Source organism: Ctenocephalides felis, unplaced genomic scaffold (genome assembly GCF_003426905.1).
Source record: "Ctenocephalides felis isolate EL2017-DRISC unplaced genomic scaffold, ASM342690v1 CF-g0.4_SCAFFOLD_01886, whole genome shotgun sequence".
NCBI lineage: Eukaryota > Metazoa > Arthropoda > Insecta > Siphonaptera > Pulicidae > Ctenocephalides > Ctenocephalides felis.
The window spans coordinates 38,359,274-38,376,936 of record NW_020538040.1 but is presented as its reverse complement, the minus strand read 5'-3'; the positions used below and the strand labels follow the sequence as shown (position 1 = coordinate 38,376,936).

Sequence of the window (17,663 nt, the reverse complement as noted above, 5' to 3'; positions counted from 1 at the left end):
TTCTTCAGAGTATTTCAAATTCTATCAGAGTACTTTAAAATAAAATTCTGTTTCTCAATATAATAAATATAACAGTGAGCAGTGATCTCTGAATATTTCTTGAGAAGGTGATATATTAGGTATGAAGTATGCAAAATATCATACTATGTTTATCTTAAATTTGGAATATTTTCCAGCAACCACTCAGGTGCTTTACAGTCTGCAAATTCTAACATTTACTTTTTAATAGTACTTACCCCATGTTTGGGGCTAGTTGTAACATGTACCGACGCAAGCAGTAACAGCAAAAAAAAAAACAATAATACATCTGATAATTTATTATTTACATATTTTGAAGAATTTTGACTTGCTGCTAAGCAATTCTTTTTATAAATCTATAACTGATACAAATGAATTATTTCCAGTAATATAAATTTTTATAATAAATCAATGTATGAATCAACTACACTTATAATAATGCAAATAAAATATATCGTGTCTCCCGTAAACTATAAATTCCACCAATATTCTTCACTTAAGTCTGTATATTATTCTTGTTACAACTAACCCCAAGATTTTGTTTCAACTAATCCAACGTGTTTTTTTTTACATTAATCAAGATAACTATTTAAACAATTTAGCAATCACATAAATTGTTGCACATTATCAAATAAGATTGATAAATTTGAAACAAAATGACATTAAATTTAAAATCTGTTGATAATGACGTAAACCAAAATTTTTCAGTAGTACAATTTTAAATTACATGTCAAAAATGACGGACCTGCACAGTTCTGTATAATGCGCCAGCCTAAAGGATAGTAGCAATGACAATATTATGTAGGACGAACCAATCTGAATATAAAATGTTACTATTGTTTTTCCAATTTTTTTTTCAATTTTTTTTCCAATTTTTTTTTGTAAACATTTGTTTTTGCAAGATATTTCTAAATATATATGCAGTACGTGATAATAGTAATAAAATTCAAACTTTACATTATTAACGTTAATAATTTCAAAAGGTCAAATTTTATGAACTTACAATAAATTTCATGAATTTTTAAATAAAAAGTCATTAATATAACTTCTAAAGCTGTTTTGTGAATACTTTTTTCACTTTCAAACTCCTACTAACTATGCTTTATTTTTCAAATCACAATTTGTTTATTTACCTTATACTTATACCTTATACCTTATATGGCTTATATGCCTTATACCTTAATGCACAACTAGTTTTTCTCGATGGTTGTTGTATTAAACTCGATCGATATTGTTCCGCGATGTATTCAAATTGTGACTCGTGTTCATCATGAGTATAATGCCCCATGTGGATTATAAAATTGTTAAAACTGGATATCCCAAAAAATGCAAATGATTATTATTTTACATATTTTGCTGATTTTAGCGCAGATTGACTTTGTTCCAGCCTTCGTTGGTTAACCTTTTACCTGTTAGGTGGCAACTACTTGGTCATGTGTCATTTGACACCACCAAGATCGAGTATAAATAAAATCACCCAAAATTTAATGAATCAGTGTAGTCTTTTACGTTCATCAACAACAATGTTTAAGTTCCTGGTAAGATTTTCATTATCAGTAGAAGTGAAATATTAAGAGTGAAATTATCGATATTTTTTCAAATATTAAGATGATACAAAAAAAAGCTTATCAATGAAAAGCAAAAGTGGATGCATTATTGTGATAATAAAATAAATAAATGATAATTTTTTAATCGTTAAATATTTCCTATATGTGAATTGTGCGTGATGCTGGCAATACAAATGCATTCATCTTAAAACATTTTTTTTGACTTTATGTAATTAAAACTGTAATAAAATAATACAAATACAAGCCCATCAAATAAAACACTAAACTTCTCTCAACGGAGTGAACTCTGAAAAACTATTATTTTTTTTTCATGTATTCCAATTTTTTTTTGGATTCCTTTCAATTATGTAATAATAACTCATTTAGATTTTTTAGATAAGCTATTTTTAATAAAATAAAAAAAATCTAATACAAATAAATTTAAATCTTGAAGCGATTGTCATGAAAATGTAGTCATTGTAATTAACGAGTTCGGAAAATTTTATTAGTTTCATTGACTGAACTCATTATTTTTTAGCTATAAACATTAAGGGGCACAACTAGTGTGAAATTTTCAAAAAATCGAATTTTCAAATTTTCCATATTTCGATAGGTTATACCTTTAAAAATAACATACCAAAATTTTAAATCGATATTTTAAATAGTTTTTGAGTCACAGCCATTTAAAGAGTATATATATAATATATAGTATAACACTCATTTTATCTTTAAACGCGTTTTTCTCGAAACAGCATTTTTCGAATTTGCTGCAGCAATACTCAAAAACAAATGATCCAATCACTATCAATTTTTTTACATGTTCTATATATAGTTCTCCATAAAATGAACTATCGATTTTTTGATCGGATCAAAAATCGAATTTTGGCAGTCCAAAAACGACCAAAATTTTGGGTAAAATTCGGCTTTTTTTAAAAAAACGCTGTCATTTTGTCAATTTTTTATTTTTTTTCTTTATCGTAGTTCATTTTACAAACAATATTATCTAGTTTAACGAGATTTTTTTTTAAATTTTATCCACGTAGAAGACCGGAATCACTGCAGCAGTGAAAGTCCTTTTTTTGTCGCGCCGTTGAAAATCGACGATAACTTAAAAAATATTTATTTTTTTTCTTCAAAAATTTTACTATGTATTTTTAAAATATGTATAAATTTATTACTGAAATTTTGGAATGATTGATAAAGTAGTTTTTTTTTTAATATAAATTCCCAAATATCACCTTTTTTTAGGCGGTTGAACTAGTTGTGCCCCTTAAATTAGACAAAATGTATGAACATGAATTAATAGGCACGAATAATCTTGCAAAAAAAATTTAATACGTTGGCCACGTTTTATATATGAGTATTTTTGCTTTTATGACAATAAAGTTACATTTTCGTAAGATCAGTTTTCTAACAAGAACCAAATAACCATCTAATCAAATCCGAATCAATTCTAGTACGTCGCAATCTTGGTGGTGGCCATTTCGGCACAAGATGATGGTCAATACAGACCGGAACTGTACAACCAAGGTGGAAACGATGGACGTTACTACCCGAGTGATGATGGCAAATACGTGCATGTAGGTGGTGGTAATGATGGACGTTACTACCCTAGCGACGATGGAAAATATGTTCACATTGGCGACGGCGACAGGGGTCAATATAATGGCGACAATGGTAAATACGTCCATCAAGGAGACGACGCCGGAAAATACGTGCATCAAAGCGACGCCGGTAAATACGTACATCAAGGAGACAACCCTGGAAAATACGTGCATCAAGGAGACAACCCCGGAAAATATGTGCACCAAGGAGACAACCCCGGAAAATATGTGCACCAAGGAGGTAATAACGGCGGAAACGGACAATACAATGGAAACAACCAACAAGGTGGAAGCGGTTCCGGCAACCGTGGAGGATCAAACCGAGGCACAGGTGGTAACCCAAACCAGGGTGCAGGTGCAGGCGGTCGTCCAAATAATGGTAACAGACCAGGAACAGGCGGCGGACACAACTTCAATGGAAACCAAGGTCCTTCATCTCCAACCGGAAAATTCGAAGGAGGATGGAGAATTATTAAGCACATCAAAACTCAAGATGAAGATGGATACCATTACGAGTAAGTAAACTAAATCACATACACAATCATGAAGGTATCACGATAATAGTTGATCCCGAATAACTATTTTTGTATTTCTTTGGATTATATTTATATTTCCTTGCAGGTACGAAACTGAAAACAGAATCTTCGGCGAAGAAGAAGGAAAACTACACAACAAAGGAACTGATGAAGAAGCTTTGAAAGCTCATGGTTACTACAAATACACCGGACCAGACAACGTAGTGTACCGTGTAGATTATACCGCTGATGAAAATGGATTTGTACCACAAGGCGCACATTTGCACCCTGTTCCCGAATCAGTCAAGAGAACCCTCGAATATTTGAAAAAGAAAGGATTATTGTGATAAACTAATGATAATTAAGATTTTTCTAGATAATTAAACAGTCATATATTTAATTAATTTTTTGTCGAGTACCTATAAATAATTTAGTTTATTGCAATTTAATATTTAAATTTAATTTCAAATTTGTATATTATTTGTAAAATGTTGTACCTGTTCAAAATATATATGTAAATGAGTCAGTAAAAATGATGTGTTTTTTATATTTCGCAATTGTTTCGATTCCAGAAATTGATAATAATTTGCTATATGAACACAAAAAAAAATTTAAACCTAAACTAAATGAGCATAATTAGTGAATAATATGAAACAATAAATTAATAATAATTCTGAGTTGATACATGAATAATATCAATGAGTATTCTAAACCCGCAAAAAAAAAATCAAGGTAGAATGACAAATGCTGCCTTGATTTAATCTGCCTGGAATTTATTTCACACTTGTATATATATTTTGCACATTGCACTTATTAATGTAATAATTTAAACTTGCAACTTATGTATATAAAGTTGCAAGAAATTTTTAATTGATGAGTATTTAAACTAGCCAAGTGTACATTATTGAAAGAAGTTCAAATTTAGGACTATATATAAAGAAAATAAATCAACAAAAAATGCAGGAAATAATTACAAATATCATATATTATAAATTACTTAATTCGTTATAGTTTATGTAAAAATTTATACCCAAAATAAACAGTTAAATCTGCGCGTTCAATCACACGAATATTCTAAATGTACGTTTATATTGCAAGTGAACATATGTTTCTGAAAATTTATAAAAAAACAGCAAATAATAATTAATCACTAATATAAATAGCTGAAATAAAATCATTTTTACAGTTCTCCTATATCGGTATAGTTCAGCTCTGTTTATTATATCAACTGGTTTTGTTAAAAATACTACAAATAATTCCATTTATTGAATATATATATATATATATATATATATATATAGTATATATATATATATGTGTGTGTGTGTGTATAGTTGACATTTTACATTTCCAAAATTAATTTAATACAGAAGATATAAAACTATGACGCACCTAAAATCACATTCCTTCCCACGCATAAAAATTTTACTATAAAAATGTTAAACTTTTTAATTAAATCAACCTTTAAAAAACTACGCCAAATATTAGCATATAAATGTCGAAAATCAAATGGTGCTAGTGTATCATCAACTTGTTTCTGATTTATAGCCTCGTAAGTTTGTATTCGGTTTTTTTTAAAACATAGTATATGTTAATTAAAAAATTAGAAAAAAATAATTTTATGCACAAAGGTGATGCAATCTATGTTAATGTACTTTTAATCAGCAAATCAAAAAGAAAGCATAATAATATAAAAAATATTAAAAGTAAACAGTAATTAAGTTTTTCATAGACTAAGACATTATCTTTTTATGCGATACTAGTTTTTTCTTATTTTCAAGATTTTCAAAATTTAAGCATTGTATCATGTTCTTCATAAATCTTCGATTTCAAATTTGACTATTTATTAATTTCATTCATGAATAATGCAATTCACCACATCACTTCACTCCATTTGATAAATAATTTTTTGTCAAATAATTATCGATAATTCTGTTTCCATATGCTTTTGATAAAAAGTGAGTGAATTGGAATTATAGATCAATATCGCAGGTAAATAATTTTTGCTTCACAATTCTAAATATATTTTAACAAATTTTTTTAAAAAAAGGTACATATTCCATTTATTTTTAAGTTTTTTTTAATATTCTGTAATCATCATCCCTAATATTGTTGTTTGAGAAAAAAAATAAACATCTTTAAAAAAAACTAATTGTTTTTTATTTATTGGATTAATAATTTGGAAAAATACCATATTTAATGAAAAATGCAAGATTTATTATATAAAATGAAAGTATGTATATACATCAAATTGCCGTGAAAATTTGGGAAACTGTTAGGTATACCCCAGGACAGGTTTTTGCATATTTTGAGAGAAACCAAGTGGTAAGGGTTGACCACTTCGAAGACTGTTTTTTTTTATTTTTTAGGTCAATGTTTATTTTTTTATAATGCGTATACAAAAACCACATATAACCCTAAATTTTTACCCTCTTACCACATACCTCTATTTCGTAAAAATTACATCATTTTTCATCTCGATTTTTGTCAGTAAATGTTTCTTATTGAATTTTAATTGAGATTTGTTCAGCCTATGAAAAAGCTCAATTTTACATAGAAGAAATTAATTTCATCAAAGGTTGTCCAACTCTAACAATTATTTTTTAATGTATTGGATAAATTTTCTTGTTATACGGTAGAGCGGGGCTCAAAGGTCCGTGGGCATGAAGGTTTTCCATAATCTCTATAAAAGCTCACATATACACAAACTAGACTTTTAAGCTGGCTATGATGCGAAAAGCAAAATAACAGTAAAAAAAGTATAAAGAAATTTTATAAATCATATTGATCAAGAAATATTTAAGCGCTTTGGATTAAACGGGAACAGATAAATTTTTTTAGAAAAAATAGCAAAGATATTTCTATATTTGTGGCGAGCAGAGCATGTCCGACTTACACGAAAGGGATCTTCGGATCGAATCCTGTCGTTGACATAAAATATAAAAAATATAGTTAATTTGAAATTAAAATAGAATTGTTAAATTGAATTTAAATAGAAAATCATAAGAAAGAAAAAAAAAACAAGATTAAAAATTGAGAAGATCAGATTTAGAAAAAAAATGATGAAATCAGTTGTGAAGAGCAAAAAAAAAATTGAATAGAATAGGATATAAATATAACGATAATCTAGAGTCTAGAATATATAAAGATAATGTAGAATATATATATATGCAGATTATATGGAATATATAAATGAAAATGTTATAAGTGGCTAAATGCTTTAACTAAGCGAGGCCAATAAAAAAAATCTATATTCAGACAATAACTGAGAAATTTTCTGTTTTTTTTCTATTTCGAGAGTTGGTTGTTTGATATGTGCTGTGATGTATGTTTGTTGAATTCAGTTTTTTTTCTGAAATTTGTTCCATATTTATAGGTAATTATTAATATTGGTAGAAAAGTAATATGCCTAACATAAATGATTAAAATTATTTTTCGATTTCGGTGTTGAATTTTCTGATAAGTTATATTATTTTTAAGCATCGTCTGAAATACTTTGAACAGTGCGAAGCATGAAGGAGTGCTGTAATTACACTAAGAGTGATTATTAGCACTCATTATGATTTCAATGCAAAATTAGTACTGATATTTACTAATGCTAATGATGACAAAACCAATGCCACATAGTTAATTAATCATATATCTAATTATCTTTTGAAAGACATTCAATTTTTAATATAATATTATATTTAAAATATAAGTATATTATAGATACCTCATTGAAAAAAAATCTTTATCAAAATTGGAAAAAAAATGTTTTAAAATTGGAAAAAAAATTCAAAAAATTTTTTAGCTTTTCTCAAAATCAATAGTTTCGTCAACACAAGCGATTTTTTAAATACTATTTTTGCATATTTAGCTCCGTATCTCCAAAATGACTGAACCTGCCTATGCCAAAATTTAATCACCACTTTTTCCCATCAATACGATTTGAATGCTTTAAATCCCTAAACTAGGGTGATCTGTGCGCCCGAAATCGTGGACAAAAAATTAGAGACACACAAACACACATACAAACATCAATTTTTTCTAAGATGCGCCAAAATATTCAGAAATCTCTGAAACGTGAAGATATGCAAAAATTTTGTTTTTCGAATTTTTGCTATTACTATAACTTACCCTGCGGAAATTTAATAAAATTATATTTATAAAATCTTTACAATTCAACACTTTCTCATTATTTTGGAGTACTTTTGAAAAATTTAACGCATGTGTTTGTGTGTGAGTATTTATCTATGTGTGTTAAGATCTCTCCTTATTTTTAACAAAATTCTGAATTGATATCGATGGTTCAAAAAACATTCAATCTATATATATTTATTATGTGCCGAGCACATTGATTTTGCTAAGTCCAGCCGTTTCGAAGTTACGAAAGATAAAAGCACTAAAAATATTTCGTTTACATAATTTAGTATTGCATGTGATGACCAGAAATGAATATAGGCAGATGTATTAAATGATTAGATGTTTACAAAAATTTTGCAATACTTTGAGAAAATAGGAGTTGGATTTCCTGGTTACGATGACTCTCCAAGTGGGAACGATACTTCTACAGACTATATTTTAGTATCATGATCCTCAAACATGGGAGATCTTCTAAACATGCCCTTTTCTTATAAAATTCACTCTCATGCAACAAATTTAATTATATATGTTATATTACATAATATTCGAAGTTTAAAAAAACATGAATCTATTTTTTTAAATATAAAAATGTTTACCTTTTGGAGTAAATTTGTTACATTGGTAAATTGATGCTTAACACATCTTTCTTTGCACCCACGCGAGTATTTCATCCTCATATTTTGTAATTGAATGTTTCTATTGAAATTATGTTTAGTTAGGTTATAAATGGATAGAAGAATATATAGAAGGTAGTTATACGATTGTTAGTACATACGATATCCCAAAGATGCAATATTTTATTCGTGCCGACTCTTAGAACACATTACTTTTGAAAGAAAATTCACTGGGAGAAAAAATATGTTATATCGTTATATATATAACACAAAATCTATGATAGAAAATATTTTTCAAAAAAAAATTGTTATGTGTGACTTCTCAGATACGAAAGTACGTTCCATTTTCACTTTTTTTTTGTCAAGTATACAGTGTTTTAAACAACAAAAAAATGTTTTAAATAAATATAACAATGACCGGAAAAATTGAACTACTGGAAAAAAATTGCCAAGTTGTCTTTAAACCTCAAACTTAAAAAATTGCTTTTCCACCATAAAGGAAAATTCCAAATAATACATTCTATATAACATACACATTTTTTACATGTTATGTTTTTATATTTAAAAAAATATGCTATTATAAATTCTAGTTAATAAATAATTTGTGAAAATTCGAATTTTAATTTAATAATTAAATCAATTAAAATTGTTATTAAATTGATATTACAATTACGGACGTCCAAAGCAAATTTAAAAAACTTGTGAACAAACACAACTTGTGAATAAACATTTTTGCTTTGCTTGAATTTGTTAGGAGAGTAAACAATAATAAATCTTAAACCTATATGTGTATGTATATATACATATATATATATATATATATAATATTATGGTGGCCCTTAATATACATATTTTCGATTTTCTTTGCTCCCAAGGGTTCCAAATTGATAAAGGATCTCCGAACTCCAACCAAAGCTTCTTCCAAAGTATATACTTATTTTATAAAATATATAATTATTGTTGTAATTTTTTTTGTTTGTGGTCAAAATAAGCTAATAAAATGTTATTTTTTAAATTTTGATATATTTATCGCTAAGTTATAAAATTCTCAAAAACAAATGAAATTTTACCCATCTTAAAGTTAATATGAGTTAAAACTTTAAGACAATTTTAAACATTTGAGCCCATTGGAGCAAAAAAAATCGAAAATATCCATATATAGAAATTAATAGACCTAGCACAATTTATACAGAAGTAGTAATGAAACTTTATTAGTGCTCGTTAATAATACTCGATGAAAGCGTTAGTGTTTTAATATTAATATTTAATTAATGTTAATAGCAACTTATAATTATGCATGTATGCAGAGTATAATCAAAATTGATATATTTTTGAAAATAGACTTCAGATATTCAGCATGAAATTTTAAGCAAAAAAAAAATTTGAAAGGAACGTTACTTACGCACACAAGGATCAATAAAAAAGTGCACATTACTGATTAAGTTCTATATGGGTTATCAATCGCTCTCTGCCAAAATAAAAACTAGAGTAATATTTGTTCTGAATTTTAGCAAAATGAAAGAATATTTACATCAGAATATAAGTCACGACAAAGAATGAGATGAGTAGTGGGAATGTGATTGTGATATATTTGGCGGTCCTTCAAAGATCGAATCTAAATGTGAACCAAATCGTAATATCTGATTATAATTTAAAATACATAATTAAAAATATTTTTGACTAGAACAACGATACATCTTCGTATGCACTATGGCGCCCGAGAAGATCTATATGGTCGTCATTGGAATTCTTCGAGAGCAATTTACATAACAGAGCAATATTTGTGTCACTTTCTTATAAAATATTAGACAGCTATAAAAAATCCGTGGGGAGCAATAAACGCCAATACAACCTTCAAAGATCTGATTTTGTGGATCAATTTTGATGAAGTGTGGACTGTATATAAGCCAACTGTTGCATTGTTCTCCATCGTAGTTTGCATCGATCTCTTATTAGTGTACAAGTGCAATATACAATGAACGGATTCATAGTAAGTACATGGTGATCATAAATACATTTACCGATGGATACACGAATGTGATTAAATAAATTAGTGATAACAAATCTAATACGACCCTCCGAATATTAAATAGTTTATGATAATCGATATTAAAAAAATAGTGCAAAGTTTGAAGAACAATACGAAAATCATTATATAAATTTGAAAAGGATATCAATAATAGTGCATTTTTATGTTTTAATAACAATATTTATGAAAGTAATTCTACAAATTAGTGAGGAAGCAAAGTGAAATCAAAAGTAGGAGTATACGTTATGATACGCTTACGCTTCACAGTGTAATCATAATTTATTACATGAAGAAATATTTACACAATTTCATTGTTTTCGGTATTAATTAAAAATGTTTATGTAGTGACTTAGTACAATATAAATGTGCAATACGATTACAAACATTATTTTATACATTTATGTCTTCAACTTTCAGATTCTAGTCTTGGCCTATGTGGCTGTAACATTTGCCCAAGATGATGGTCAATACAGGCCAGAATTGTATAACAAAGGTGGTAACGATGGGCGCTACTACCCCAGTGACGACGGCAAATACGTGCATATCGGCGATGGCGACAGGGGACAATACAATGGCGACAATGGTCAATACGTTCATGTAGACGATGGCGACAGAGGTCAATACAATGGTGACAACGGCAAGTATGTACACCAAGGAGATGGCGACAGAGGACAATACAGACCAGACCAACATGCATCTGGAACCGGGCATGGTTCTGGAAACCGTTTCCCACATGGTAACGGTAATGCAAATGGAGGTGGAAGTGGAGCAGGTAATGGACATGGACATGGATCTGGATCTGGATCTGGATCAGGAAGCGGATTTGTACCAAACCGTCCAACCAATAATGTAGACAGCTACAACGGCAAATACAGAATCATCCGTTTCGAGAAAGATCAAGAAGAAGATGGTTACCATTATTTGTAAGTTTGGATTACTTTAGTACTGTAATAAGTAGCTCAAGTATTGGAAGATGTGAACCATAGAAAATTAAGTATTCACAAAACATTTTAAATTGAAACAAATAAAAAGGAATTTTATATGTAAAAGTAAATGACCGCTTAATAAGCCAAACAACTACATATTAGTATCGAACAAGTTCCGCGTTTTTTTTAAATAGAACTTTTTTATATCTTGCTATAAAAACTTCAAAAAGTAGTAAAACATCAATCTATAATTAATTTATGGATATGTATTGATAATTATATTCTTTATTATTGATTATTATATTATTATTTTGCAAAATTGCAGATATGAAACCGAAAACAAAATCTTAGCCGAAGAACAAGGTAAACTCCACAACAAAGGAACCGACCAGGAAGGTATGAAGGCACATGGTTTCTTCCAATATACTGGCCCAGACAACGTGGAATATCGTGTAGATTACACAGCTGATGAAAATGGTTTTGTTCCTCAAGCCAGTCATTTACCAACTCCTCCTCCAATTCCAGAAGCAATCCAAAGATCCCTTGACTGGTTGAGAAGCCAAGGACAATTATAAGAAAATGACAGCGTATGATTTCAGAAAATACTTAATTGATCAAAAAAAAACTTTACAGTCTTATTTTTAATTCTATGTATTTATATGTAATACCCAATTGTGTTCATAAGCATTTAGTCAGAGGTATGATACTTGTAAAATATCAGATTTTATATTATAAAATGAATTGAAAATGTCATCAACTATTTGTTGATAATCATTATTCTTTTACAATAAATATTTTTAAGTTGAATTTGTGTTTTATTATAAAAACAATTTATGACTTAAAAAATAGATACTAGAAGAATGAAACAATTAAGGGATCAACATTTTTAATATAGGCTCCTATGACAATATATGATGAATAATATATACATAAATGTTTGTTAAATATTTACGATTATGATATATTACAACAATTTATCAAAAATACTGGATTAGAGTGAAGACCTCAGCATCCACATTACATAATCTATTTACATATTGATAAATGAAGAAATGCACGGTCCTACTAATAATGACAGGCGATGATTCAGTGATTAAGCGATTTCTATTCAAATCAAATTTACATTCATAGTATTTGTATGTTTTTTTTAGACGATGACATTTGATTAACTGCCTATCCGAATATTTATTATTTTTGAACAGCATCGCACACACAAACACACTCAAAATGTCAAACACATACATTAAATGTAATATATAAATTATAAATATATAAATTTATCAACGGCAATAAATTTTATATTATTTATGGCATTCTTGAAAAATATTCTTTATTATAATTCATTATTTCAAGCAGAGTGTGGCGTTAGGATAATTATGGATGAACATTCATCCAAATATGAAACAAATGTAATGAATCATTTTATTAACTAAAACTGATAATAGGTGTACCAGTTTTTGTGTGCTATAAAAATTGGTTCATATTAAAGGCTTTAATTACTAAAAAAGCGAAGAACCATTAAGAGGTATTACGTTAGCCAAAAACTGAAGAACTTTGGATTAGTAAGTCAGATAATAGTGAAGTTTAGATAAGTACTTTAGATAGTATTAGAGGAATCAAATGTTGAAAAACTTGAAGATGTTATATCATTCGCTTATTACACTTACTAACTTTATATATATTAGTTTTATTTTTTTTTTAAATAAAGATACATATACTTCATTTTGTTCATTTTTAAGCACATTCTTCTTGTATATTTTTAACCCTTGTATATCTTTAAACTTTTGCAATGCTATTGTTTCTACAAATTTCAAAATGTAATCATGGTGCATGGTATCGTGCCTTAAGGCAAATTGCTGGAACTTCCCGTACCGTAACGTTCGAGGAATATTAAATGTTTTCAAATAGATCATTATAAATACTGTAACATTGTCTAATATTTAGAAGAATTACATAAACTGAATTACAAAGTTAAAATTATTTATTTAGAGTATATAAGTGAGCATTAGAATTTTAGCCAGAATTAAAATTAGAATCTAAATTATTTTCTAAATACAAAACAAAAAATTTTGGACAAAAAATTAAATTTTGAAATAAAAAAAATCTAATAGCAATAGTTTCGTCAACAGAAGCAAAAAGTTATATCCGTAATGACTGGCCTGCCCTTACCAAAAACTAATCAGCACTTCTCCCTATCAATAGAAATCCAATGTATTTTGAACCATTCAAATTGGTTGATTCGTGCGCTCGAAAACGTCGACGCAAAATTGCGGACACAAAACGCACACACACACATCCATTTTTTCTGAGATATACCGAAATGTTAAAAGCCCATTGCTATTACTTACCCTACGAACCCTACGGTTAGTAATACTACCCTAAGTTAATAAATCTCATTTCCAATTCTGCTAGGTTTTTTTCCAATTATATAACCTATATAGGTTATTTTTTTGCTTTTCTTGCTTTTCGTATATAATTAGTATAATAACATAATACAATCTAAACTTGAATCAGAGGTTCCGGGTTCGATCCCACTTCAAGTAGCCGCAGTATGACAACGGTTTTCACTTGGATATCTTTCTTTCTTATCCGGCATTGCTGCATCAATAAATAGTCGCGCTATTACAGAAATCGTAATAATAATTTATCAGACAGAGATGGGACAACAGTTGGGGTTGCCATCTGAAAATCCAACTAGAATTAGGTCAACAACAACGTATAGTATTCTCAAGTTCTGATTGCTGTTCAAAATAATAAAAAACATAATACAATCGCAATAAAACGATAAGTGATATATTTGAGAAACAATGTATAAAATAACCTTCGTTTGATTGGGTATTTAAAATTGACGAAATCGATTGCGACCTTTCAATATATGTTACTATGTTAGATACATGGCATGCATCTGATCATTTATTTAGCATATGAAAATTACAAAGGCCCTACCACATCGAAGTATTTAACTAGTTAAATGGCAATACTATTAAACGTTTAGTTGTAAATCATATAAGGTTGTCAAATATCTCCCTTCCGCTTTTTTGCTCTTGGTTTATAATACAAAAAGGCGGAAGGGAGATATTTGACAACCTTATATTATGAACGTTTGGAAGAAAATATTAAAGATTTACGCAAAATGTTGATATGTAGATAAGGGATATCCTTAATATGAATATTTTAGATTTTTTGCTCAAATGCTTTCAAATTGATAAAAAAAATTCTCTGAAAGTTTTGAATCTCAATATTAACTTTAAGATAGTCCGCACTTTTTTTCCAAAAAAAAATATGTTTTTGTATATCGAAAATAATTCAGATTTGAATTTTAATTCTGACTAAAGTTCTAAAGCTCACTTATATACTTTAAATGATTTTAACTTTGTATTTCAGTTTATATAATTCTTATAAATAAGAGGAAATATTACAGTACTTATAATAATCTATTTGAATACATTTAATATTCCTCGAACATTTTGTTACGGTACGGGAAGTTGCAGCAATTTGCCTTAAGGCATGATGCGATATACCACTAGTTGTGATAGTAATAGTGCAATATATATATATATATATATATATATATATATATATATATATATTTATATATATATATATATAACAAATCTGTATTATCATAATCGAAAGTAAGTCTGTCGGTATTTTTCGGTCGTCAAGAGCAAGAGCAGGAGTATTGGACGATGCAGAAGAACCAGAAGAGCCAGAACCGCATCGAAATCTGTGTCACGAGTCAAGACAATTGGCACACATGATGATATGCTGTGTTTCGTCTAGTGATGTATTATCGTTCGGTACCATCACTTTTGTTTTTGTCTGGAATTCAATGCAAGTTGCCCACACTCTCAAGTGGGTGTAGCGCAACTTACACGACCTCATACTTTTACATTTTATCCTTACTGCCTTCAACGTCACACGTATTAAAAACGCCATTGTCTAAAATTAATAAAATGCATCTTTTGAGGACGCCTTGAAATAAATCGTGAAGTAGCCATACCACGACACAGATTGGCTGTTCATTTTTACAAATTTTCGTTTAATATCAAGGTGATCATACGTCCCGATATAGCCGGGGCAGTTCCGCAATCCACCTTGTGTCCCGGGTTTTTCTGAATTTTGCGTGTCTTAAGGCGAATTGCTGGAACTTCCCGTACTAAAAATTAATAATTTTGGAAAAGCCTTTAAATTTTTTTAAAACTTTGAAAAAAAAATTTCGTCCTTTTTAACTTCCCCTAGGGTAAATTATAGTAATCGCAACAAAATTCACAATGAAAATTTTTATATATTTTTCTGAGAGGTTTCTGAACATTTTGGCATATCATCTGAACTTATTTGTTATTGAGTCTTACGGATTAAATGTCTTTCGAATTATTAGTCTCACACAGCAAGATTTCTACAAGTGACAAGAAATCGCTTATACACAGATTTTCCACAGGATAAATGAAATGTTTATTTGTTTGTTTACTATTTTGTTTGGTTTATCAACATTCAGTTCTTCGGCCATCGACATGGATTTAGATGGAACACACACACACACACACACTAAATAACATATTGTATATATGTATATATATATATGTATATATATATATATCTTACATATACATATATAAGAATGGTCTTTAATATGGAAGGTCCTTACTTTGAAAAAACAAAATATTATTTTGGATGCATGGGCCCATGGGAACAAATAAAAAAATATGTTTAAAAAAAATTATCAGTAATCATCAAGATAAAAGCATGAAACTTATACATTTTAATAAAAATATATTACTTCAAACGGAAATTTACCACAACGCCAAAATCATTAGAAAGGGGAGCATTATATTATTTAAATTCATCAAGGAGCAAAAAATTAAATGTGCTATAGTCCAGTCACTTAAGCCTACATTAGATGAGAATCTCGAAATTCGAGATTCCCCAACTGTAAGTATAAATACTTGTAAACCTTTATGGTATTGACACAATATTGACGAAATGTAAAGGTTTTGAGACAACTTTAGGGTGTCAATATACAAGACTTACAGCTGGGTATCTCAAATTCCGAGGTAAACTTTCTATAATGACTGGACTACTAATGCAGTACATTGATCAAAATTTCACCTGATAATTGCAATAAAATTGATCAAAATTACTAGTACTGGGCATGTAAGATTTTAATTTAAATAATTACGAAGGGCAATAAATAGGTTCCTAAAAAAGCATGAAAAAAATACTCTCAAAATATACTCCGTCCAAATTTTGTTGAGTCAAAAATATAAAGTTTTGCACTCATTTTTACCAATTTCGATAAAAAAAAATAACTGAAAAAACTATAGTTTTTATTCTATCCGTAAATAGTATTTGTTATTTTAAATCATGTGAAGTTAAATAAATTAAAAATAAGTTATTTGGCATAAATAGCCTCTTTTTCCATCCAGGATTAGCAAAACTACAAGTTACCGTCCTGTTTTTAAATATAAAAAAAATATAACGTCATCTGATTAAGGTGTTTAATTACACATCAGAACGTTCTTTTAAAATTTAGAGTATATATTTAGAGTATATAGAGTAATGATATATACATATACGGCCCCGAGGGCATTTTATTTTCTTGTTTAAACATTCTTATAATTTTTATTATATTTATCTAAGTATTATTTAAAAATTCACATTTGGTTTAGAAAAGAAAATTAAAAACCGTGGGTAATTGTTATTATGGATAAAAATAACTGATTCCATTTGAGTTATTACGCCTTTGTGAATGTTTGTAGTCATAAACTACAAACAACCAAGACTACAAATTGAAAACTTATCAGGCAGTTTTAAAGATTCGAATTACAGAATGTAACTATAGTCCAGTCATTTGGTGCAAAAAAAGGCTGTTGCCGGTACAGTACTCCGGGAATTCTGAAAATTGGTAATTTAAAAGATTTCGAGGTGCTCTTTACGAAAATCAACTTTGCCACCTCAAATTTGAACGGCAAGTTGCCGCCATATTGAAAAAATGGCGTCAAAAAACAGCTTTTCTAAAATATCTCCTTTCTGGCTGATTCTGCGATAAAAGTATCTATGTACGAATTAAACTAGGGAAAATTTCCTACAATTCTTTAGAAAACCGTTTTTTTGTAAAATTGATAGTTTGAGAGTACGGTCGCCTCAAAGTCTTTGCTGCTCTCGTCGTAGTATCAAATCTGTCCATATATGACAACACTTCGAACTTGACCACATTCTCTCTAACAATTAATATTTTCAATGTTAAATTAAGCGAATAAGATCTAGAAATGAAATAATTCAAAT

General features: G+C 28.7%; 1 protein-coding gene across 1 annotated transcript; it reads left to right on the top strand.

Annotated features, from left to right (window-relative positions):
• The first annotated feature begins 1,526 nt into the window (after positions 1–1,526).
• LOC113374932 (pupal cuticle protein 36-like) lies at positions 1,527–11,953 on the top strand. The gene is made up of 5 exons (XM_026614893.1): positions 1,527–1,556; positions 3,023–3,684; positions 3,791–3,986; positions 10,870–11,375; positions 11,704–11,953. The coding sequence occupies exons 1-5, from the start codon at positions 1,542–1,544 to the stop codon at positions 11,951–11,953; spliced, it is 1,629 nt and encodes a 542-aa protein (XP_026470678.1). The 5' UTR covers positions 1,527–1,541.
• Positions 11,954–17,663: the final 5,710 nt, after the last annotated feature.